This window comes from Chiloscyllium punctatum, chromosome 5 (assembly GCF_047496795.1).
Source record: "Chiloscyllium punctatum isolate Juve2018m chromosome 5, sChiPun1.3, whole genome shotgun sequence".
Classification (NCBI taxonomy): Eukaryota; Metazoa; Chordata; class Chondrichthyes; order Orectolobiformes; family Hemiscylliidae; genus Chiloscyllium; species Chiloscyllium punctatum.
This window is the reverse complement of record NC_092743.1, coordinates 61,572,329-61,598,713: the sequence shown is the minus strand read 5'-3', so window position 1 is coordinate 61,598,713 and position 26,385 is coordinate 61,572,329. Positions and strand designations below refer to the sequence as shown.

The 26,385-nt window shown below is 41.8% G+C and overlaps 1 protein-coding gene across 2 annotated transcripts in view; it reads left to right on the top strand.

Annotated features, from left to right (window-relative positions):
* The window catches only part of adcy8 (adenylate cyclase 8 (brain)), a 117,238-nt gene that overhangs the window by 24,515 nt on the left and 66,338 nt on the right, over positions 1-26,385 (top strand). For both annotated transcript variants that reach the window (XM_072570427.1, XM_072570426.1), the window contains exons 6-7: positions 6,507-6,665; positions 6,804-7,074. In XM_072570427.1, the coding sequence (XP_072426528.1) occupies positions 6,507-6,665; positions 6,804-7,074 (430 nt within the window). The remainder of the gene's footprint in view (positions 1-6,506; positions 6,666-6,803; positions 7,075-26,385) is intronic.

Sequence of the window (26,385 nt, the reverse complement as noted above, 5' to 3'; positions counted from 1 at the left end):
TACAGTAAACATACGTAATATCATTTATGGCTCAACTGGTGAAACTGTACGTCTCAGTTAAAACATTGTGGGTTTAAGGGCTTCTCCAGTACTTGAGCACAAATCATAAGAAATGAAATTCCTCTTTCGTACTGAGGGAGTGCTGAGCTGTTAGAGATGCTGCTTTCAGATGAGACATTAAATCCTACTGGGAGAACGTGAGGACTGCAGATGCTGGAGATCAGAGCTGAAAATGTGTTGCTGGAAAAGCGCATCAGGTCAGGCAGCATCCAAGGAACAGGAGAATCGACGTTTCGGGCATCAGCCCTTCTTCAGGAATGAGGAAAGTGTGTCCAACAGGCTAAGATAAAAGGTAGGGAGGAGGGACTTGGGGGAGGGGCGTTGGGAATGCGATAGGTGGAGGGAGGTCAAGGTGAGGGTGATAGGCCGGAGTGGGAGTGGGGATGGAGATGTCAGGAAGAAGATTGCAGGTTAGGAAGGCGGTGCTGAGTTCGAGGGATTTGACTGAGACAAGGTGGGGGGAGGGAAATAAGGAAACTGGAGAAATCCGAGTTTATCCCTTGTGGTTGGAGGGTTCCCAGGTGGAAGATGGGATGAACTCAGATTTCTCCCGTTTCCTCATTTCCCCTCCCCCCCCCACCTTGTCTCAGTCAAATCCCTCGAACTCAGCACCGCCTTCCTAACCTGCAATCTTCTTCCTGACATCTCCATCCCCACTCCCACTCCGGCCTATCACCCTCACCTTGACCTCCCTCCACCTATCGCATTCCCAACGCCCCTCCCCCAAGTCCCTCCTTCCTACCTTTTATCTTAGCCTGCTGGACACACTTTCCTCATTCCTGAAGAAGGGCTTATGCCCTAAACGTCGATTCTCCTGTTCCTTGGATGCTGCCTGACCTGATGCGCTTTTCCAGCAACACATTTTCAGATTAAATCCTACTGTCCTATCAGTGGTTGTAAGCAATTCCATTTTAAAGAACCATTTCAAAGAACATTGTCTCTTGCTAATTTTTAACCCTCAGTCAGCATCACTAAAAAACAATATTATCAGGTTATTATCATATTGATGTCTGTGGAATTTTGCAATTTAAAAAAAAATTGTTGCTGTATTCTCTATATTGCAACAGTGGCTAAAGTTCAAAATTACCTCAATGGCTTTTTAGCAGAAAAAATCCTGAAGTCATGATCAGTGCTAGAAACGCAAGACTTTCCTGTTTGTAATGCATTTAAAGCATTTAATAATGATTATTACTGAAATGAATAAACATACTACATATTGATTTTCCTGGGGATTTAAATGTTTCTTATATTTAACTGGACTGGACATTAATATTTTGACTCATTACAATTAGAATAATAAAATGTAGTGGTTAAATGTGCAGTCAACAATAAAAATTGTGTATTGATACAAATATTGGTTTCCAATTTGCAGCTAGAGCATGCTACTTGTGGATTAATGGCATTTGTAAATTATGCAAGAAAATTTGTGATACTTATTTAACCCGCCAACATATTTAATTAATAAAACATCTATTTTGCTCACCTCCCAGTGAACTATACTTGCAGTAGATCTATTAAAATGTATCAGCGTCACCTCAGTGGTAATGCTTTAGCTTCCAAGTTAGAAGATTAGGGAATTCAAGGCCCACGCTAGAAACCTAAGTGTGTAAACTGGAGTCTCAAGGCATAGTTCTCTTGTTGCTACCTCTGGGCAAGAAAGGCTGGGTTCTGGTCCTATCTTGCATTGCAGATATGTCCTAATGTGGCTGAGCAGGTTGAGTTTTTTAAAAAATTACTTTTTTAAAATTCACGTTCCCAATGAAGGGCTTCTGCCTGAAACGTCAAGTCTCCTGTTTCTCGGATGCTGCCTGATCTGTTGTACCTTTCCAGAGCCACACTTTTCGACTCTGACTGTCCAGCATCTGCAGTCCTCACTTGCTCCTTTTTTTAAAAAACATTATGTCAGCCATAACCTTCTAATTGAAAGGAGACAGTTTCACCAACTGAGCCACAACTGTATTATGTGGGTTTACTTTATTGTGTAACTTTATTACCCTAAATCTCAGGTTGAGAGGTGGTGGCTTTTGGTATAACATGTTAAAGGAAGTCCCATTTGCTCTCATAGTTGGCATAAAATGATACTATTTGACAAAAATCAGATGTGTTCCTTTAATATTCTAGACAATATTTATGTCTAAACCAATATCATTCATCACAGAGTCTCTGTTCATTTATCCCACAATTTTGTAAAGCTTTATTGGAGATACAAGTAAAAATGGCAACTTGTTATCATGGATTATATATTATAAATCTCTTTCTAAAATTGCAGTGTAATTTTGAATATTGGTGTAAATTTTAATGCTATGCAAGTCCAATTTTTTAGCATTGTAAGAATTTTAGTTACTACTTCTATAAATGCATTATTCTTGCATGTAGCAGAAATTTTAAGGAGGCTGATAAAATTAATAGGAGTCACTGGGCATGGCCACCTTTCTATACACCTAACCCAAGTCTGTCCACGTCATTAGCAGATCCAACACAGATTTGCTGGAAATACAGAACAAGAAGTCTTGGTTTTGAGAACTATTTCAGATCTACCATGAAATAACATTGAATAATCTGGAAATGCAAACTTTTGTTTGAGCTTTTAGAGTGAGGCTGTGAACAATACTCCTGTTCACAATGGGAAGTTCATAAATGTATCAGTAAAACAGGCAAAAATTACTGCTAATTCAAATCAATTTGCCAAGCTTTAAACCGTCTTTTGCTTTTGACTCATCCTTCCACCTAACTGAGGCAGAGCAGTCTAGATGTGATTGCACTGAACGAGGTCCAGAGGAGATTCACCAGGATGTTGCCTGGGATGGAGCAGTTTAGATCTGAAAGGAGCCTAGCCAAACTCTGGTTGTTTTCTTTAGAAATAGAAATACAGAGAGGAGACCTGATTGAGGGCATGTAGGAATACAAGGGTTAATGATAGAGTGGAATGAAAGCTGCCTTTCCCCTTAATTGAAGGGTATTGCTATAAGATGAAAGGCAGAGATTTAGAGGGGATTTTAGAAAAAGTTTTTTCATCCAGACGGTAGTGGGAAACTGGAAAGCACTGCCTGAGAGGGTAGTTGAGTTAGGAATCTTTAAAAATAGTTTGGCTGGACCCATGGATTGTCAAAACATTCACAGCGATGTGTCAGGTGCTGTAAAGTGAGATGAGTGTACATTTAAATACCTTTTTTTCTTGGTGCAGAGTTGATGGGCTGAAAGGCCTTTTTAAAGTGTGAATTCTGTGGATCTGTTCCATGAATTCCACACAGACCCTACACACTGCACAGGAGACAGGCACTGAGATCCCTTATTCCTGACAGTTCTAATGCATTAGCTCCCTGTATACTGTACACATGCCCAAACAGATCCCACTGACCATTTAATCCACACTTATCCACTCAGAGGCTGGGGAAAGAACATTGATGTTTTGATCAAGATAGGCAATGGTGCCAGCAGAACCCTTTGCCCCACATACACCTTGTTTGTCTTGCTATCACATACTGTAGTAGGCTCTCGACACAGACTTTGATCCATGTTCCATTCTGTGGCATGACTTTACGTATGGTACTGTACCAATCAGGGCTACACAGAGGCACAAACAAACAAATAGAGCACAATACAAAACATATTCATCCAAACATACATTTATATAGCGCAAAATGTTCCCCGTGTCACCAAAGAGCCCTCAAAAGGTTCTTTTTCCACGGAGAGTTGTCCCGGGTTCTGCAGCCCGGGTAGAGGGAGCTTACTTGGCAGTGAGGCTTGTTAGTGCTGGAGCCAATCCTGGGACAGATAGTGTCTGAGTGGCCAAGACATTGCTGAGGCTCTGCTTGCCTATCACGACTGATCATGGTTACACATTTCAGACTTAGACCTTTCTGTCTCTGGCCACACTCAGAAACCCTTATCTGAGTCCTCTGTGGGTGGAACTGTTCATTGACCTCGCCATCTGATAAACTAGCTGATAATATGCCCTCTAGCCCTGGTAGGACTGTAGCCCACTCAGGCCCGAATGATTTACAATGTGCACATTCTACTCACTAGCCTGAAAGGTATTTATGCTAGTGTCTGAAAATATTAGACCAAGTGAGGGGGCCTGCTTGTCAGTTTTATGCTGCTGTGCTCTCGCATTCTGCTGGGGCTGCTGCAATGGTTGAAAATAGAAAACCTGAAAACCAGATCACAGGATGAGAGGGTGCGAGGAGGTTGACAAGGGGTACAGGACAGGAACATGCCATCATTCTCAATGATCTCAACAATGGCAAAGGCAGTTAGTTTCATGATGCTGTAGGCTATCTCTGTAATCTGTAGGAGATGCAACGTCCTTGCTCTCCACTGCTTCTGCGCTGTTCCCTTTAATTCTTAGCCTAGAAGAAAGAGGGAAGAATGTCATGGTGCCTGCAAAAGCTAAATAGCTGAGGGTATGTGGATGCAGCTCTGAGTAGGATGGAATCTGCCACCAATGGTAGTTTGTGAAAATGAAGTTGAGTATTTGGATGTTAGGTCCATGTCCTGAGTACCAGCAAGTGCTGATGCGTGAGTAATGGGTTGTGCTACATTGTGAAACATAAGACGTTGGTGTAAAAGAATGAAGGTGGATTCACTGACTTTGTCCAAGTGAGATTATTGTACCATGTGGCACTTCATCCAATTCCTCAGATCCAGGTGAAGAGACTGTCTTGAACCTCTACTTGCTACCCTTTCTGAAGTGCTCCAAATTGGCTTCCCAACCGTAAAGGAACAGTAGCTTATCTCCTTCTGTCCACTCCCAAAAATAACACCTCCACTGTTACATCTGTTACACTGAAAAGTCTCTCTGTTCTGGTTTTCATATGTACACGTTATAATTTGTAGCAATAGTACTCAATGCCTTTAAAAGGGACAGTCTGCTGTTAAGAGCAGAAGGCTAACTATACCACATGTTAGTACATTACAATACAGTCCCCTCTGGAGCACAGATACAGCCAGCAGCACTGTGGTCACTGAACCCCCTGCTACTTCATAACAAAGTGGTGGCAGCACCAACATTACTCCTTGCCCGCCTTCAGAATCCACATGGGTTAGTGACTCCAATGTTTGATTACTGCCAACTTATAGTACACTGGGTCTATTTTTCTTCTTCATGAACGGTTTTAATATTAAAAATAACACGTAAGCGTCAATGTGTGATATCTTATTTTAATACGTGGATTTTAAAGATTAGGTAAAGAGAAGACCTGTGGCCATTAGGTTAGGTGAAGACAGTTGCCTCAAGAACTGATCATAAGATCGACTTACAAGGATGTTGCCAGGATTGGAGGATTTGAGCTATAGGGAGAGGCTGAATAGGCTGGGGCTGTCTTCCCTAGAGCATCAGATGCTGAGGAGTGACCTAATAGAGGTTTATAAAATCATAAAGGGCCATGGATAGGGTAAATAAACAAGGTGTTTTCCCTGAGGTGGGTGATTCCAGAACTAGAGGGCATAGGTTTAGGGAGAGAAGGGAAAGATATAAAAGAGACCTAATGGGGCAACTTTTTCACACAGAGAGTGGTGTGTGTATGGAATGAGCTGCCAGAGGAAGTGATGAAGGCTGGTACAATTACAAAATTTAAAAGGCATCTGGTATATGAATATTGTATATGAATAGGAAGGGTTTGGAGGGATATGCACCCGGTGCTGGCAAGTGGGACTAGATTAGATTGGGATAGCTGGTCGGCATGGATGAGTTGGATTAAAGGGTCTGTTTCCGTGCTGTACATCTCCATGACTCTATGACTAAGATTCACTTTTTGACATTTAACAGTTCTCTCTTGAGAAATGACTGGCACTTAAATACAACAAAATGTCACCATTGTACTTTAAGTGTCACATGCAACTGGGTTATAATGTGTTTTATTGTAATGATTTGCCAGTTCAAGATCCCTCTTGTGCCTTCAAACTCAATTTATGAGCGTGTGCTGTCTGGAAAGGTCCAGCTGTTAAGACATCAGTAACACTGAAGAAGACACTAAATTGTTGATAAAAGGACTATAATTTTTCTGCAGCAAATATTTGTTAATTGAACTAATTAAGCAAATTTTATAAATGTCTAAACTTTAAATAACTAACAGTAAAAGGAAAAGCATAATGCTGCGGATGCTGGAAATCTGAAAATAAAAAGAAAATGCTGGAAATAGACAACAGAGCATTAGGCAGCGTCCATGAAGAGAGATTAAAAGTTGCATTATCTGATAATTGTGCAGGCAGTTACTTTAAAACAGGAGTGCACAAGTGGAAAACTGACCCTTAACTAAAATGTGATTGTTTGTTAATATATATGTGATGGTATTATTTTGTTGAATATTACCACTTAAAGATTTTACATCATTGTTTTATTGAAGCTATTATCCATTTGTATTTGCCTTACAATTTTAAGGTTATAGTAGTTTGCTTGTTTTAATGTTTGAAAACTTCAGTAATTTTTATCTCATTTTTTTGGCTAGATATGTGAGAGTCCACACAAAACATGAGATTGATATGCGTATAGGAATACACTCTGGATCAGTGCTTTGTGGAGTGCTTGGGCTTCGGAAATGGCAATTTGATGTCTGGTCCTGGGATGTTGATATTGCAAACAAACTGGAGTCTGGTGGAATCCCTGGGTAGATATCATGACCTTTATACAAGGCATAAGCAATTTATTCTTTTTTGAATAATAAATTTAAAACGCTCTTGTTATAAACACTTGTGGACGGGATGGTTCCTTGGAGGGAACTGATTGTATCTCTGTTTGTTTGCAGGAGGATTCACATTTCTAAAGCAACACTGGATTGTCTAAATAATGATTATGAGGTTGAAGAAGGGCATGGGAAAGAGAGAAATGAGTTTCTGAGAAAACACAATATTGAATCGTACCTGATCAAGCAACCAGAAGAAAGCCTGTTGACTTTGCCTGAAGACATTATGAAAGAATCCAGTACACCTCCTGACAGTAGAAACAGTGCCACAACATTTACTGAAGGTTCCTGGAGTCCTGAACTTCCATTTGATAATATTGTTGGAAAACAGAACGTAAGACAGCTTTTATCTGATGTACCTTCTCGGTTGTTCTTGAATTAGTGTAAATCATTTCAGGGAGTTTTTTACTGATCATTAGAAATGATCATGAAATCCTGCCATCACCATGCATTCATTTTCTAAAATTGTATGCTTGAAGTCTTGCACGTGTATAATAGTTGATACAATTACAACATAATAGTTTTCTCAGTGGGAATCGGTTTAGCTCAGTTGGCTGGATTGTTGGTTTACAGAGCAGTGGGGATGCCAACAGCATGGGTTAAATTCCCACCACTGGTTTGGGATTACCATGAAGGATTCTCCTTCTCAACCTCTTCCCTCGCCTGAGGTCTGGTGACCCTCAGGTTAAATCACCACCAGTCGCTTTCTCTCCCATGAGAGAGCAGCTCCTTTGGTCTGTTAAGACTATGGGAACACATCGGGGAAAGTGAGGACTGAAGATGCTGGAGATCAGAGCTGAAAAAGAAGGGCTTATGCCTGAAATGTCGATTCTCCTGCTCCTTGGATGCTGCCTGACCTGCTGTGCTTTTCCAGCAACACATTTTTCAGCTCTGATAACACATCACCAACACCAGGTTTTCTCAGTAGATCACGATGCTTTTGGGTTATCACCTGGCTTAACTTAGGGAAGTGTATTTACATTTGATTACATTGTAGCCTGGTGTGCAGTACCTATGCTGTGATGCTCATGGCAATGTAGTTGAGAACAAGCTGGATAGGTCAACTTGTCTAGTCCTGTCCATATTGTCACGTATGTTTGTATCATTCTCTCCTATTGTTTGGAAGCACATTTGTGATGTAGTGTTTGACTGGGGACACCTGTACTGGAGCACCTCTATGACTTTAGGACATTAACTACATGTGCAAGCTCAATTTTCTCTAATCATTGTGGAAAGCCTTCCAGTACCACAATAATGTAGAAAGAGATGAGACCAAAGTTTACAGAGGTTCATAATGATTAACCAATAAATAATATTTTTTCTTTTTAATGGAAATATTAGACAGCAGTGTTGTAATTAGAGAGATAACAAAACAGTAAAGGATTTAACTGAATTTCCAAATTAGTCACTTTATTTTCCATTTCATCGTTGGAACAGATGACTTCAGTACTTAGAGAAAGGGGTGGAGCAGGAGAAGGTGGGACTCGGTGGTGGTGGTGGTGCAGTAATAGCAGGTTTTCATTCATGCTGTATGAAAAAGCAGATTTCCTCATTCTGCTCAATTCAGCAATAAGATCTGATTAATATGTTTTAGTTCTGATTGTAAACACCAAAATTAAAAGACTGTATGTTAGGAGGCCTTCAACAAAGGTTGTCTGGAATGGAAATAAGAGAGCAAAGGATGAGGAAGGCCACAAATAGAGGAAAGGTATAGAGTAAAGATGCGATCTGAGACCCATATTGTTGGAGATTGGATGTCAGTATGAGACCATGATAGTTTCCTCAATAGGTCACAATGCTTTCAGGTTCTCACCTGCCTTAACTGAGCAAAGCAGTTTCTCTTTGTGTGCTTTATTTCGTGGCACTTGAGAGGTCTGGTGTGGAGTAGCTATGTTACATAAGACATTGTAGTTGTGAAGACAAGCTGGATGAGTCAACGTGCCGGGTCCTGTCCATTTCAATGGGCTGAGGAGTGGCAGATGGAGCTTAATTTAGATAAATGCAAGGTGCTGCATTTTGGAAAAGCAAATCAGAGCAGGACTTATACACTTAATAGTAAGGTTCTGGGGAGTGTTGCTGAACGAGGAGACCTTGGAGTGCAGGTTCATAGTTCTTTGAAAATGGAGTCACAGATAGATAGGATAGTGAAGAAGGCATTTGGTAGGCTTTCCTTTATTGGTTAGAGTATTGAGTACAGGAGTTGGGAGGTCCTATTGCAGCTGTACAGGACATGGTTAGGCCATTGTTGGAATATTGCGTGCAATTCTGGTCTCCTTCCTATCGGAAAGATGTTGTGAAATTTGAAAGGGTTCAGAAAAGATGTATAAGGATGTTGCCAGGGTTGGAGGGTTTGAGCTATAGGGAGAGGCTGAACAGGCTGGGGCTGTTTTCCCTGGAGCGTCAAAGACTGAGGGGTGACCTTATAGAGGTTTATAATATCATGAGGGGCATGGATAAATTAAATAGACAAGGTCTTTTCCCTAGAGTGGGGGAGTCCAGAACTAGAGGGCATAGGTTTAAGGTGAGAGAGGAAAGATATAAAAGGGATCTAAGGAGCAACTGTTTCACGCAGAGAGTGGTACGTGTATGGAATGAGCTGCCAGAGGAAGTGTTGGAGGTTGATACAATTACAGCATTTAAAAGGCATCTGGATGGGTATATGACTAGGAAGGGTTTAGAGGGTTATGGGCCAAATGCTGGCAAATGGGACTAGATTGGGTTGGGATATCTGGTCGGCATGGATGAGTTATGCTGAAGGGTCTGTTTCCATGCTGTACAGTTCGACATCGCTGTGTTTGTCCTATTTTCTCCTACTGTCTGGAAGCAGGTTTATGGTGTAATGTTTCACCATGTACTGGGGAGAAGGGGATGGAAAACTGAGTTGAGTCTTAATGGAGATCAGCTGGTGATGTTGGTGGGGGAGTGCAGAGGCCAGTTTTCTCAGTCGTTACGTGGGGTGGAGATGATGGAATTGTGAGATTAGAGACTATTACAGCAGACTAGAGAAATCAGAAGCTAGAGATTGGAGGGGAGATCAGGAAGATTTGGAGTCCACATCCAGGAATTCAAAGGAGATAGGGGTAGGGATTGGTCAGAATTCTTTTATTCATTCACAGAATGAGGATGCCGCATTTATTGACCATTCATAGTTGCTCATGAGAAGGTGATGGTGAGCTCTCAGGGATGGGTTCAGAAAGGCAAAGCCAGGGTGCCAGTAGATTACTTTGGTGAACTGAGAAGTAGCACTCCAGGTCTTCCTTGTTCATAAGCAGTGGTATACAGACCATTTATTCTTGCATAGATCAATCCTCATCCATCTCAACTCTCAGGTTTCCTGAAGTCAACGTAAAGAGAATTACATTTAAAACTTGAAAAGAAAAAGCACCATTGAAATGTTAAAATATGGGGCTCACATCTGAACAATGGATACATCACCAAGCAACTTAACCTCATTCTTCCTCTGTTAGAACTGAAAGTTCAGGCATTTAATGTGCATTAGATTCAATTTCGTTTTGTGAATTTTAACATTCTTCTCACCCAGACCAACCTGTTTGTCTGTGTTAGTGTTCCCTTCAATTTTCTGTATAACCTATGCAGTTTTGGAGCCATGATTGATAATCTTGTTGACAGACTATAAATCAGTTTTCCTCAGGTGATATTGCAGATGGAAATCTAGTATTTTATTCCTGATAACTGGAATATGTCCAGTCAAGCACATTTGCAAAAAATGAAGTGCATTCACCTTTATGTGAAGAGGTTAAGGTTTAGATTCAGTTCCTGGAATCCTCTTAAGGAAGAGATAGTAATTATCTTCCAGATTACCTGCCATAGAAAGGCAAATTGGGCTCGAAATGGACTTTCTGCTTCATGAAGATTAATTATGGAGAAACTGAAGTATTTTATTTTAATTGTAAGACTTCTGTTAATTACATTGACAGATTGAGCTGGGAGAACTCATCTAAAAGTACTTGTGGTACTTCAGATACAAATATGTCTTCTCAAGTTGCACAGAATCCATTAAGTTTACCACAATAAGTAGCAAGTAATGATATGTATTAAAGGCTGTAGAATCAGTCAAGTCACTTTGGGACACCAGCTCACAACCTCCAACTGCCTGGGCACTTGCCTCTTGCTGTGTTCGCTTAAATGGAACCTGTGTAAGTTCCTGTCTTCCTCTTGCTGTGTACCTGGCTGCAAAATGGTTCTGTAAGTAGTCAGTGGTATGCCCAAGCTCTGATTGACTTGTCAATGCATGAACAATACGTGATCAGTCTTGGATTGGCAAGGTGGTATAAAACCAGTTTCTGATCAGTTTCTTAAGATGTGGAGGTGCCAGTATCAGACTGGGGTAACAAAGTTAAAAATCACACATCACCAGGTTATAGTCCAACAGGTTTACTTGGGAGCACTACTCCTTTATTAGGTAGCTAGTGGGGCAGGATCATAGGACACAGAATTTATAATAAAAGATCAAAGTGTCATATAACTGAATGCGATGCATTGAACAAATCTAGATTGCTGTTAAGTCTTTAATCATTTAGAATGGGTTGCACATTTCGTTAATATGTAAACCCCAGAATTTCTTTCAAGTCGCGTTTAAAGTTTTATTAAAAAAGGACATCTCAGCTCAGACAATGCATTAAAGGTGTGAGGTTAGAGTCTGTCTGTATCCCAATCTTGAGTCAGACTGGTTCTGTTTCCAAAGTAGGAATTTATAAAATGTCACATAGACTGACTGCCTCCAGATTGTGTGCTTTTTGAATAAAGTAGAATGTATCTGCAAATACAAATCTGGAAATGCAAATTCACCCTATAGACTTATATGTATATGTGCATGCGTGTGAGGGAGAGAGAGAATGAGAGAGTGTGTATGGGAGAGACAGAGAGAGTGTGTGTGAGTGAATGTGTATGTGTATGCTTGAGTGTGTGAGGGTGTGTGTGTATGAGGGTCTGGGTGAGTGTGTGAGTGTGATCATGTTTAAATGTCTGTGTGTGTGTGTTTGTGTGTATGTGCATGTATGTGAGTGAGAGTGTACACTGTGGTGGGGTCACCTGTAGTGTGACATGAACTCAAGATCCTGGTTGAGGTTGTCCTCATGGGTACTGAACTTGGCTTTCAGCCTCTGTTTGGCAATTGTGTTTTTGTGTATCCTGAAGTCCACCTTAGAAGACAGCCACCTGAAGATCTGAGGCTGAATGTCCCTGACCTCTGAAGTGTTCCCTGACTGGGAGGGAACACCACTGTCTAGCGATTGTTGTGCATGTCCACTCACCTGTTGTAGCATCTGTTTGGTCTCGCCAATGTGCCATGCCTCAGGGCATCCTTGTCTGCAGTGTATGAGATAGACAACGTTGGCTGTGTCACATGAGTACTTGCCACACATGTGGTGGGTGGATAGAATATAGTCATACTCTAACCTCATACCTTTAATGCATTGTTTGAGCTGAGATGTCATTTTTTTATAATAAAACCTTAAGTTATCTCAGGAATGTGACTTGAAAGAAGTTCTGGGATTCAAATATTAATGAATCAAAATCTGCAACCCATTCTAAGTAATTAAAGACTTAACAGCAATCTAGGTTTGTTCAATACATTGCATCAGTTGTATGATACTTTGATCTTTTACTTTAAGTTCTGTGATCTATGATCCTGCCTCACTAGTTACCTGATGAAAAAGCAGTGAACCAAAAGCTAGTGCTTCCAAACAAACTTGTTGGATTATAACCTGGTGTTGTGATTTTTAACAATTTCTTAAGGGTGATGGTCAGGTTACTGACATCACTTCCTGTTATCTCCTGACTGGGTCCCTAAGCTGTCAGTCACTTTGAATAGGTCTTTGTTTGTTTTTCAGAAATAGGGGAATCAAATCTTATCAAAGTGCTGAAGAGAGCATTTGAAAAAATCCAAAAGAGATTGTACAGTCTGGATTGTCTTTAAAAAAATCTTTATTTTGTTAATTAAACACAAATATTATAAGGTACTAAGCTACAAGATCTAGCAAGATAAACTCAGGAAATACAACTAGTCATAAGAACTACACACTATTGAAACTTATTTTTGAAACTTAATTTCAAAATATTCAAAATTAAGGAGCATTTCTAGCAAAACTGGAGTCAATGAGAATCAGGGAAAAGCTAGCCATGGTTAGAGTCATAGCTGACACAACAGAAAATGATTATGGTAATTGAAGGTCAGTCATCTCAGCTACAGGACACCTCTGCAGGAGTTCCTTAGGGTGCTTGGCCCAACCGTCTTCAGTTACTTCACCAATGGTCTTCCCTTCTTCATCAGGTTAGATGTGGAGAATTTTGTACATGATTAGGGGCAGCACGGTGGCTCAGTGGTTAGCACTGTTGCCTCACAGCACCAGACTCGATTCTAGCCTTGGCTAACTGTCTGTGTGGAGTTTGCACATTCTCCCTGTGTCTGTATGGGTTTCCTCTGGGTGCTCCGGTTTCCACCCACAGTCCAAAGATGTGCAGGTCAGGTGAATCGGCCATGTTAAATTGCCCATAGTGTTAGGTGCATTAGTCAGAGAGAAATGGGTCTGGGTGGGTTACTCTTCAGAGGGTCGGTGTGGACTTGTTGGGCCAAAGGGCCTGTTTCCACACTGTAGATAATCTAATCTAATCTAATCATTCTCCTACCTCATGCATGGTCTGATAGCACCTAAGGAGACATTTGCCGTATTTTGGGACAAGTTTGTGATAAAACACTGACAAATAAATAATCATGTTACAATTCAAGGAGCTAAGGGTCGAAAATGCTTTCAGTCATTGTACAGTAGGTGACAAAATAGCTCCTTAATCTTTCAGGATATTAATTTCTGATAGCTAAGTGATCAGATTAAGCCCTGATATAAAATTTCATATGTTCTTATTGGTTAAAGTTTGTGCTGTCATTATGCTACTTGACAGAAGTTGACATTTTAACTGCTGGTGCCAAAAGCTCAATAAACCAGTGCTATGGGATCAGCACAACAGATTCCACCCAAAATGTTTCTTTTATCTGTTGTGTGGTTTAGCTACAGCTAGAATGAAGTTCACTTTTCAAACGTGGTTACTTTAACATTTCCAGGTTTACAAACAAGTATATGAACTAGATTGTCCAGTAATCACCAAAAGAAATCAGATGCAGTAAGAAGTTTAAACCAGCATTTTGTCCATGTTAGCATGGAATTGGAATGGAATGGAATTTAGACTTCCAATACTACAGTTACAACATTTAAAAGACACTTCGATAAGTACATGAATAGGAAAGGTTTGGAGGGATTTGGGCTGGGAGCAGACAGGTAGAACTGGTTTAGTTTGGGATTATATTTGGCATAGCTCTGTGACTATAATAATGAGCTCTTGACCAACAGGTATTTGCTGAAGAATGCTGCTTTATAATTGGCCCAGGTAATCTGATTACTGTCAGAACAGATTAAACATTTGGCACGTAACTGTTGGTGAGTTTTCCAGCCAAGATTCCAAATTTGGCCTGCCCCAAATGTACCCATCAGGAAAAACCAGGGAGTAACATTGAAGGTGAAACAATCCCCTTTTTCACTGTCATATTTTAGGAGTTAAATACCCTGAAGCCACTGTGACAGTGATTGAGGAAAGGTGAGTTTAAATGGAGACAAGGAAAGATGTCAGATGGGTGAAGTAGGTAGAGTTGCAAGTGGGTAGAATGCCAAGTGAGGCTTAAGGCTAGAGTTAGGGGGAGAATGTCAGGTAAGTGTATGAATGCTTGGGGTTGGTTGGGAGCAGGTTAAGAGTATGGGGAAGGGTGGGTTAAGACTATGGGGAGGGTGAGTGTTGGTTCTAGTGGGGTCAAGTAAAAGAGGGAGGTGAGAGAGAACTCAATAACAGGCTGATTCAGCTGGGTCTATGTCTTGGTGATGCTAGGATAGGTAGCTGGGAGTGTCAATAGTTGCTCAGGGGAGGAAGGAAAATTCTAAGCCTTCACTTTTTCTGGTAACAGTTCATCTTAAATGAATCAGGATCTCTGGATTCTCTGACTTTTGTGGACTTTTTCTGAGATTTCCAATCACAGGGGAATTACACTTGGGAACCTTCATTTCCTGGGGCAATTCTCATGAAGCCAGCAATGTCAAGGCTTCTGCATGGCCTGACTCCACTCTACACTTGCTACCACTACTCTCCATCTGTCAGATTATCTGGACCAATATCTCAAATGAAAAACCATTTTGAGGACTACAGGGAAAAGGGAGGGGAATGGCAGGAGATGAATTGCTGCTGCAGAGAGCCAACACAATGAGCTGTGCTGGAACCATTCTTTGATGCAATCCACAGAATCTTACAGGGGTCTGTGTGAAGTGGACTATGGTGAAATTTGTGATGGAAATCCCTCGTTAGCAATGCAAATCACCCCTTTCTACCTAGTTGCACTTGGCAGAGCTGACGGATCACTTCACCCCTTGAGTGACCTATCTGGACAGTCCCAGATAAGATGTCCTCAGATGCATAAACTGATGCCTGTGCATTTTCCTGTCAGTGTTAGCTCCCTCCCAATGCTGGAGAAGCCTAGTATCTTGGCACCTCTCTAGCCAGCCTGACTCTTTACCCCCTGTCATGGACTGTTTTCCCCTGGAATGGGAGAACAAGAGGGACCGAGTGTGATAAAAGTGAGCAGCATGGCTTGTAATGCTGGGGTGCACGTAGTCGAAAAGTGGCAAGTTGTCCTGGATGAGTGAGTAGGCAGTGGAGAGGATTAGTGTTGCAGGAGGTTGGAGGGAGGGGAAATGTGAGTGAGTGAGGGAAGATGTTGCAAGCAGCAGTGACTCTGCTGGCCATTCATCCAGATGATGGATTGTGAGCTGAACTGAGTGTCGACCTGGGGCCAGGCTGTCAGGGTCTGCTGGTAGTTTGGGAAAGTCATGTCCCTCCTGAGCACCATCCCATCCAGCAGCACCTTTGGGTCCTTATTGGAGAATCATGGCATCATTTCCCTTATCTCTGACTGAATATGCATCACCAAGGGTGGCAGCTTCAGAATGTCACTGCTCATCCAGACATACATCAGCTTTTTGAACAAAGAATGGGTGCCAGGGATGCTGGCATTTTATCAGATATCTTGTTTGAGTGGCAAGTTGTTCTGGGAATGTGAGTAGTAAGCTGGGACTAGAATCAGGTGAGGGGCTCTACAGCAGGGGCGGTATAATTAGTTGCTGAGGTGAGTTTGCCAAGACTTTGTGAGGGATCACACTCGGCTTTGTATGAAAATCCCACCAAACGCTTGATGAAACTTACACTTATCCAAAACAAATCAGATCCAGCCCAAGGTTTTTATTCCAAAATAAGCATTTTTTTTCCACTTTGTGTTGCAGTGTATTTAGATAAGGCAAGTTTCATCAGTTGTGATTTGTAGTTAAGCAGTGAAATTTAAATTAATTTAGTGGAGTCTTGAATTGAAAACACAATGACCATGAAGCTATTATCAATTGCTGTAAAAACCCACCTGGTGCACTAATGTATTTTCAGGAAGGAATCCTGTTGTCCTTACTGGTCTGACCTACATGTGACCCCAGAAACAAAGCAATGAGACTGATTCTTAATTGCCATCTGAAAATGCCTAGTGCATTGTTCAGTTCAAGGGTAATTAAGAATAGGCAAAAAGTGACACCCACATCTATATGAAAAAGAATAAAGAAAGAAAACATCTCCATCTTGTTAGATTCGAAAAATTATCTTTGTAAAACAAAAAAAGAGCCGTTGACCTGGAACCTAAAATTTATACACACAAGGTATTTTTAATCAACCTGTTAAGGGATGTTATAACACACCTCTGGAATAGGTCAAACTTGAACTCAGCTCTTCTGGCTCAGAGATAGAAACACTACCACTATACCATAAGAGCCCTAAAATTTGTATGGAATTTACTGACCTCTAATTGATCATAGTTGTAATTGCGTATAATTATGAGCAGTTTTAATTACCTTGATGCTACTGTAACAGGAAAGAATAAAGTAAAGCATTACAGTCATTCTCCAGTTCCCAGGATCATTTGATCAATAGAGATTTGTTTTTTAAATATTTGTTTTCTAAAAATCTAGTGTATAGACATTTCTGACCACTGCACATTTCCTACCATCATTTATTCTTATAAATTCTTACATTCACATTAAGAATGGTGACTGCTTACCATCTAAACATACCATACAGTAATTGACTGCTCTTTCCAGCCAGTGGCAATGCTTAACACCCCGATCTAGTGTGTGGAATTGGAAGGATAGGGGAGGATCAGTGCACACAGTTTTAAACATGGTGCAGGAGGAAGGCCTTAGGTCTGGAAATGGCTCTGAGGCAGGAGACAAGTATTCAGAGAAAGTAGTCACCTGAAAAGGACTGGGACCAATGCATTTGTGGCAGGTTCCACGAGCGTCGATGGGGAGAATGTAAATTAAATTGGCAGTGGCATGGACTTGTAAAGTCTTGGAGATTGAGAATCACAACTGTAACAAATTCAACATAAATCCAAAATAATTTTACAGCCGTACTTTATAATTGGCTAAAGCATGCAGTTGCCCCCAGTTAATCAGACAAGGCTTGATTACAGGCCAGTTGGCTGCAATCAGACTTGAACCAATCACTTTCCGGAAGAACCTTTTGATGGTTTTGCCCTCAACAATGCTTTGAATTCGGGTTTCTAGTCTGCGTTCACAGCTGACTGCTCAGTAACAACCCTCATGCCTGATCCATTGTTCCTGGATTGATCTTGGGTGATCGATCATGGGTTGATCACTGTTGGACTCTGACACATGTGATCAGTGTTTCGTTGGTTCATGTTCCACTGGACATGGTCCATCTCATTTGTTTTTTTCATGTGACCCACCTACATGTATTGTTTGCCCTTCTATTGTGTTGCTTCAGGGCCTCATATGTTTTCACAGTGGTTGTGCAACTGCCCACGGCTCATGAGGCATCTGTGTACATCAAAAATAAACATAGCCACAGCAAGCTCCTTCATCAGCAATCATCTTTTAACAGTGAATCTCAGGCATTCTGTGCAAACCTGTACAGAAATTCTGAAACATATTCCTGCAGAATACATACAAATGGAATAAAAGAAGTAGTTTTTGATAGGAATGGCAAAAGATTATATTGAAATAGCTTAACAAGGACTATGGAGAACATAAAGACCAGTTTACAATGCATATGTGAAAACACAAAATATGATGTTGTGTGTTGAACTACAGTTACAAATATCCAAGGGGAAATATGATACACAATTTAGGAACGTGGTTTGAAAATGGTAAGGACTGAACACTTAGTTTCAAAAGCTTCGAAGTGTTCTGGAAAGATAAGGAAGGCTAAAAGGAAGGTAGTTCAGATGTATTAATTAGGGAAAACATTGTCATGTTGGAAAAAGAGAATCTCCTGGCGGGGGGAAGGAACAAAATCCATTGGATGAGAGTTGAAATGCAAAGTGGAGATGAGCACACTGTTGTGGTTATTCTCCCAACCTCCAAATAATGAAAGTTTAAGGAATAAATCTGTGGAGAAATCACAGAAGTGTCCAAAATGCATAGGGGTGATTCGGGATGTTTAATGACCCAAATATCGATTGGTATAATGTTAGAGTCAATTGTAAGGAAGGGGAGGAATTTCTGAAATGTGTTTGGGGGAGAACCTCCTTGATTCATGGCACCAGGAAGAAGACATTGCTGGATGTGGTGTTGGGAAATAAGGTGAGCCAAGTGGACCACCTGATCCAGATGGCTAATGGAGGTGGAACTGGGGGGAAACAGAACAGCTTGCCATAATCTTCCAATCTTGCTCTAGATATGTGGGAGTTTTCAGAGGTTCGACAAAGGGTGACAAATATTTCAGTAAAAAGTGTAAGGATTTCGTGAATAACCAGGCTGATCAGTTTGAAATCAGTGTTTTGTAAAGTTTAAAAACAATGGACAGAGAAAAAATCAACCTAGAGTAGTTTCAGTGAATTAGGAAAAGCTAATATATGGTGCGGATATGATTTTAAGGAAGTGTTTGATGAAAAACCACATAAAAGGCTGATGAAGGAGCTTGCTAACCAAACTGAGACTGAAAATAAACAAGGGCCAGTGACAGCCAGTAACAGAAACCTGGCTTTAGCAAAAGGACAGCAAGTTTGTTGTGAATGATTGCTTTATAGCCTGAATGATAGTAGATGTTGATATTTGTTAAATATCAGTGCTAGAATCACAGGTTTTCTTTTTATTTTATGTACATGGAATACAATTCAAACATTTCCTGATGATACCAAACTGGAAGAAGTGACCGAAAATGAAGGTGATGCAAATCAACTGATAGATTGGCAGAATGGGCAGGCATGGCAGACAGAATTGAATGCAGAGAAGTGTGTGATACATTGTAATGAAGGGATAGGGAGAGGCAATCTGGACTTAATGGCAGAATTCTAAAATGTGTCCGAGGCTAAAGAACATAGGGCAGATCATGTGCATAGGCTTTGGGTGCCAGCAGGACATATTGAGAGCATGGTAAAAACAACGACTGCAGATGCTGGAAACCAGAGTCGAGATTAGAATGGTGCTGGAAAAGCACAGCAGGCCAGGCAGCATCCGAGGAGCAGGAAAATTGAAGTTTCCAGCCTGATGAAGGGCTTTTCCCGAAACGTCGATTTTCCTGCTCCTCGGATGCTGCCTGACCTGCGTGCTTTTCCAGCACCACTCTAAACTAGATATTGAGAGCATGGTTAAGAAAGGATATTAGGCTTCAGAAATTGAGGCATTGCTTACATTGAAACAGACCCTTCGATCCAAGTCGTCTGCACTGACCATACATCCTAGTCTGACCTACTCCCATTTGCCAGCATTTGGCCCATATCCCTCCAAACCCTTCCTCTTCATATACCTATCCAGTTGCCTTTTAAATGTCGTGATTGTACCAGCCTTGACAACTTTCTTTGGCAGCTAATTTCATACAAGCACCACCCTCTGCATGGATAAGTTGCCCCTCAGGTCCTTTTCAAACTTTCCCCTCTCACCTTAAAGCTATGCCCTGTAGTTTAGGACTGGCCCACCCTAGGGAAAATATCTTGGCTATTCCCCCTGTCCATGCCCCTCAGGATTTTATAAACCTTTATAAAATCACCCCTCAGCCTCCAATACTTCAGGGAAAAAAGCCTAAGCCTATTCAGCCTCTCCCTGTTGCTTAAACCCTCCAGTCCCAGCAACATCCTTGATTTTCTGCAGCTTTTCAAGTTTAACAGCATCCTTCCTATAGGAGGGTGACCAGAATTGAACACAGTATTCTGAAAGTGGCCTCACCAATGTTCTGTACAGCTGCAACATGACAACCCAACTCCTATAATCAATGCATGGACCAATGAAGGCAAGGATACCAAATGCCTTCTTCACTAACTTATCTACCTGCGAGTCCACTTTCAAGGAACAGATGGAGTTTAATTTAAATAAATGCAAGATATTGCATTTTGGCAACACACCTCAGGGCCCTACCAGTAACTGTATAAATCCTTCCTGGTTTGCCTTACCAAAATGCAAAACCTCGCATTTATCTAAATTAAACTCTGTCCATTAAATTACTCGGATCACTGGCCCATCTGATTAAAGTCCCGTTGTACTCTAAGATAATCCTCTTCACTGCTTAAGCAAGACATCTGTAACCCTGAACCTTTGTAAAATTCTGATTAGGTGACAACTAAAATATTGCATCTAATTCTGATCACCACACTTTAGACAGGATGGGAATGTTCTTGAGAGGATACAGAGGAGGTTTCAGGCTGGTATCAAAGATGGGGTCTTTAACTTCAAGGTTAAGTTGGAGGAGCTGAAATTGTTGAGAGATTTGATAGTTATGTGCAAGAGAATTGGATGGGGTAAGCAATGTAAAGCTGTTTCTCTTAGCTTATGGTATAAGTACTGGTAGATATTAATTTAAGTATTTCAACAAAGGCTGAATATGAGGAAGATATTTATTGTGCAGTGAGTAGCAATGGCTTGGAACTTGCCATCCAGAAGATGTTGGAGTGGAGAGGTGAATGACTTTAGAAGAAAATTGGATAGACAGTTGAGCAAATTATGTTTGCTGGGCTATGGGGATGGAATCATAGGAATAGGACTGGCTGGTTTGCTCTACCGAGAGCTCTGAAAGGACAACTGGCTTCCCTACTCAATGACCCAATAAACCTATGTTTCATGTCACCAAACTCCTGTACATGAAGCAACTCCTATGCACCAATGAATTTACATTGTTCCAAGATTTGCTATTTAAATCTTGGATGGATTTTCCTCTCTCACAGATATCACGGTGGTGTTCTGAGGCTGGCTGGTGATTGCCATCTGTTGGTTACCCAATAGCCATTGTGTTCTTCAAGCATAACCTCTAAGTTCTTCCATTTCTTACTCATCACTGACAAAGTGCTATGGCCTTACTTGCCCAAGCTCTGAACAGATCTAATCCTGATGTTTAACTTCCTGTATGATTCTCCCATGACCATGTGACCAGACTAGAACATCTTAAACTTTTAAAATCTGCACAGCTGTGCATTAATAAATTAATTAATGCAAGTCTACTTCATTCACTACTCAGTTTGCAAAAACCTGCTGCAACAACTTGACTCTCCCAGCTGAGTAGCTATGTCTTCTCCCTCCACCTCCCATTGCCCTCATCCTGACACCAAATATCTACATCTTCATGCTGTCACCAAGCTCCTTACAAAACCGTCATCCTGAAAACCTGCTCCCCTGGACACCCAGTGGTCCCACATACCATTACATCTATCCCAACATTTTAGAACTCTGGAGCATTCCATTCTGATTTCTGCAAAATCCTAATTCTTAGTGCTTTCAGACAACATCTTTAATGTCAGTACTTCCACACATACAATCAACACTTCAAAGGACTACTCTCCAAATGTAGTGTGAGTCTTCTTGAACTCTAGTCTCTTGTAGTGGTGATGTTGCCATTAATTTTAGTTAAGGAATTCCAGGACATTTACCGAACAATAATGAAAGAATGACAGTGTCTAAATCAGAACAGCGTGCAACTTCAAGGAAATCTTCTCACTGACGGTGGTGGAAAACACAAGAATGTTCATAGATAGATAGCTTGAGGGAGGTGTGAAGAAATAGTCTTTATGCTGGATCTTAATGTTGCAGATGGGAAGGAGGAGGTGGGTTTAATTCCACTGTTGCAATCTCATCTCCCTTACCAGATTGCTGGAGCGTTTTACTTTGCAGTCCCCAGGGTTCTTAATGAGCATGAAGATGTTTCTCCCGTTCTTTGCACCAAACTGAAATTGGGAAGAGAGACTGGACAATTACAGAGAGAGCAGATTAAAGGTAAGGAGGGTAGGAGCAAGAGACTCCACCACAGAGAGACTTTGAGCTCTTGGGGCTTCACCAGGAAATACCTCTCACCAAGGAAGGTGACTGTGCGTGATCTGTTCCCACTGGCTTCCAGTCTCAGCCTGAACATGTTGTTAAGACCACAAATGTCCACAACTCTTTCCTAGTAGCCTATGCTGTAAACCCCATGGGCTTCCTACTCCCCCCAAGCATGCATCCACTTGCACCTACAACCATCCACCTTTCCTGGTCAATCCCTGTATATGAAGTGACTGTGCCTGGTGTGGTCACACTCTGTTCCCTCCAAAACTCCAACCCTACCTTAATGTACATATCTGATCCCCTACCCAGCCATGTCAAGTGACTGAACACTAAGAATGTGAGCAAGTTGCCTTGGGATGCAGCTTAGTGCAGTCCATGCACTAGCATCTGTGCCTCTGGGCAAAGTGTCCACACTGTGGCCTTTCAACTCTAGTTGCCAATGTGCCCAGCAAAGTAGCCCTTTTCTTCCAGAGCATGCTGGCAGTTGATTTGAGAGGGTGATCATGACTGGTTGTCTGATACCATGTCCCAGTGTCAGTGGAGGGATGATGTGTGCACCTGGAATCGTGGATTGCGCCCCAGGTTGCACTTTGGTCTGAGGCAACTTCTGGAGCAAGCAATGAGTCGAATCTGCCAGGTAATTGCTCTGATTTCCATTTCATGTTTCTCGACGTCAAGCTTGGTTGGCAAGTTTAGTGAACTACGAACCTCAAAATTATTAATGGGGTGGGTTGGGCTGTTGTCAAGGAGTTTAACAAGCAATAATCCCCCTTAATTGGCAACTCATGGCTGCCTCGCAAAAACATAAAAAACGGAACTAGATGATCTCAACATTGAGATAGGCCTTGCCAAACTTCTCGTCCAATTTTGCCACAACTCTCCCCATAACCAGCATCACTCAGATCCTTATAAGATTCCACCCAGTGATATTTTGAACTTATTAGATCATTTTCTGAAGATTAGGAGAAAGAGATGAATGAAATCATCTGGAGGAATGCAGAGTTCACAGCTTCAAAAGACTCACACAGGACTGCAAATTATTAACAAAAAGCTTTGCAGACACTGTCCCTTGCACTGAAAGATGATTTTGCTGGGACCATCAGGAATACACTTGTTGTTGCATAGCATTCTGGACAAAAAGGCATTGTGAGATGGCTTTAATCTTCGACTGTTGCTGACAGTATCCTGAAAAAGCCAGGCAAAGTCAGAGAATCTTTTTTTTTTATTCACTCATAGGACATGGGTATCACTGGCTGGCTCAGTATTTACTGCCCATCCCTAGTTGCTCTTGAGAAGGTGGTGGGAGCTGTCTTCTTGAAGCATTGCAGGCCATGTGATGTGGGTTGATCCACAATGCCATTAGGGAGGAAATTCCAGGATTTTGACTCAGTGACAATGAAGGAATGGCAATGCATTTCCAAATCAGGATGCTGAGTGGCATGGAGAGGAACTTCCAGCTGGTGGTGCTCTCATGTATCTGCTACCCTTCTCCTTCTGCATGGAAATGGCCATGGATTTGGAAGGTGATGCCTGACGATCCTTGGCAAATTTCATCAGTGCATTCTGTAGATAGTACATACTGCTGCAACAGAGTATCAGTGGTGGAGGGAGTGAATGTTTGTGGATGTGCTGCCTATCAAGTGGGCTGCTTTATCCTGAATCGTGTGAAGCTTCTTACGTATTGTTGGAGCTGCATCCGTCCAGGCAAGTGGGGACTATTTCATCAAACTCATGACTTGTGACTTGTAGATGATGGACAGGCTTTGAGGAGTTAGGAGATTAGTAACTTAATGCAGGATTCCTAGCCTCTGACCTGTTCTTGTAGCCACTTTATTTGTACAATGATGCCAGTTCAGTTTCTGGTTAATGGTAACCCCAGGATGTCGATAGCAAGGATTCAGTGATGGTAACACCATTGAATGTCAAGGCACAGTGGTTAGGTTGGCATCTCTGTTTGGAGATGGGCATTGCCTGGCATTCATGTGGCGTGAAGGTTACTTGTCACTTGTCAGCCCAAACCTGGTTATTGTCCAGATCTTGTTGCATTTGGGCATGGACCATTTCAGTATTGAAGGAATTAGGCCGCATCTAGAGTATTATGTGCAGTTTTGGTGGCCACGCTACCAGAAGAATGTGGAAGCTTTGGAGAGAGTGCAGAGAAGGTTCACCAGGATATTGCCTGGTCTAGAGGGCATTGACTATGTGAAAAGGTTAAGAAGACTAGGATTGTTTACACTGGCAGTGAGGAGACCCCCTGATAGAAGTCGAAACAATTATTAGAGGCATGGATAGCGTGGATAGTCAGAGGCTTTTTCCCAGGTTTGAAGTTTCAATTACACAGGGGCACAGGTTCAAGATGACAGGGGGAAAGTTTAAGGGAGATGTGCAAAGGAAGGTTTTCAAGCAGAGGGTGGTGGGAGCCTGGAAACCACTGCTAAAAGAGGTGGTGGAACCAGACACTTTGGCTGAATAAGGGCAGAAGATTTGTCTTTCAGTAAAGTTAGGGCATGATGCTTGGCACAGGCCTGGAGGCTGAAGGGTTTGTTCCTGTCCTGTACTTCTCTTTTATTCTGTTGTTCTTTTGAATCACGAATGGCGCTGAACATTTCGCAATCATCAGCGAACACCCCCACCTCTGACCCTATGATGGAAGGAAAGTCATTGATGAAGCAGCTGAAGATGGTTGGGCCTAGGACACCTCCCTGAGATGTCCTGGAGATGACTGACCTCCAACAATCATGACCATCTTCTTATGCCAGGTATGACTTCAACCAATGGAGGACTTGCTCCTGATTCCCATTGACTCCAGTTTTTCTCGGGTTCCTTGATGCCATGCTTAGTTGAATGCTGCTTTGATTAAGTGAGAGCTACCACTCTCACTTCACCATCTGGAAATCTGGACATCCACTGCGCTGTCATAGAAAACTAGAATATCATTCTCATGTTTCAGTATCATGCAGGATCCTGTCTGCTTGCACAGAGTTGTTGTACTGCTTTGATCTCATGCAATCACATCAGGTTTAACTTGACTCTTAACAGTTGAAATAGCATTGTAACTACTTTGTACAATTGAGGAGATTGCTATTTCCGTCAAATCTTACATTAGCCTCATGCAGTGATTCTTGGTTGCGCTGTTAATAACCTCAACTGGAATCACTATAGGAGCAGGTAATTCTGAGGACAGAGGAGGTGAAAGGACGGGTGTTGCGTTTCTTGCATTGCAAGGAAGGGACCACAGATGGATATTTGGTACGGTTGAGAAATGAACCAGGATATCATGGAGGGAACAGTGTTTTGGGAATGCTGAAAGGGGAACTGAGGGGAAGCTGCTTTTCAGTTGATCAGTGGAGTTTGAGTTTCCATCTGCAACCTTTCCTGTGCTGCCTGAAATGGAGTTAGATGGAAATAAAGACGGGGTCACCACTCGGTCCTGTTTTGGAGTTGCAAACCACAGCTCCTATGAATTCTTTGTTATCTGGAATCAGTCATTTTAAATGTTAAAGTCACTTTTTTTTTGCTTAGATTCATTCTGTTTCCGGTAAGTCCAACCCTCTCCTCATCTTAAAGATGTTAAGTGTTTGCTTGAATTCGGTCTAAATTTGGCATTACTTATCCACCTGGTAACCCACAAGAAGCTATTTTCTATGAATTGTCCAAGGCAAAAGGGCCATCAATTTCCAAAGGTCCAGTGATGTGACCTAGCATAAACTGCTCAGGAGATGAGTATGGTTACAGCGTTTAAAAGGCATTTGGATAAGTACATGTGTCAAAGAATCCCTACAGTGTGGAAACAGGCCCATCAGCCCAACAAGTCCACACTGACCCTCTAAAGAGTAACCCATCCAGACTCATTCCCCTACCCTATTATCCTTGACTAATGCACCTAACCTACACCTCCCTGAACACTATGGGTAATTTACCATAGCCAATTCACCAAACCTGCAGGAGGAAACCCATGCAAACACAGGGAGAATATGCAAACTCCACACACAGTCACCCCAGGCTGGAATTTAACCTGGGTCCCTGGTGCTGTGAGGCAGCAGTGCTAGCCACTGAGCCAACATTAGGGGAGGTTTGGAGGGTTGGGCCAGATGCAGGCAAAGTCAGTTTGGGATTATGGTCAATGTGGATTGGTTGGTCCAAAGGGTCTGTTTCTGTGACTCGATGATGAACCATCCCGGATATCAGAATACTCAAAGTGTCAGTTTCTGTCAGGACCTAATTGGTGCAAAACTATCATCAATCTCAAGCAAGGTCCAGGCTGTCTCAGGAAGCAGGGCAGGGGG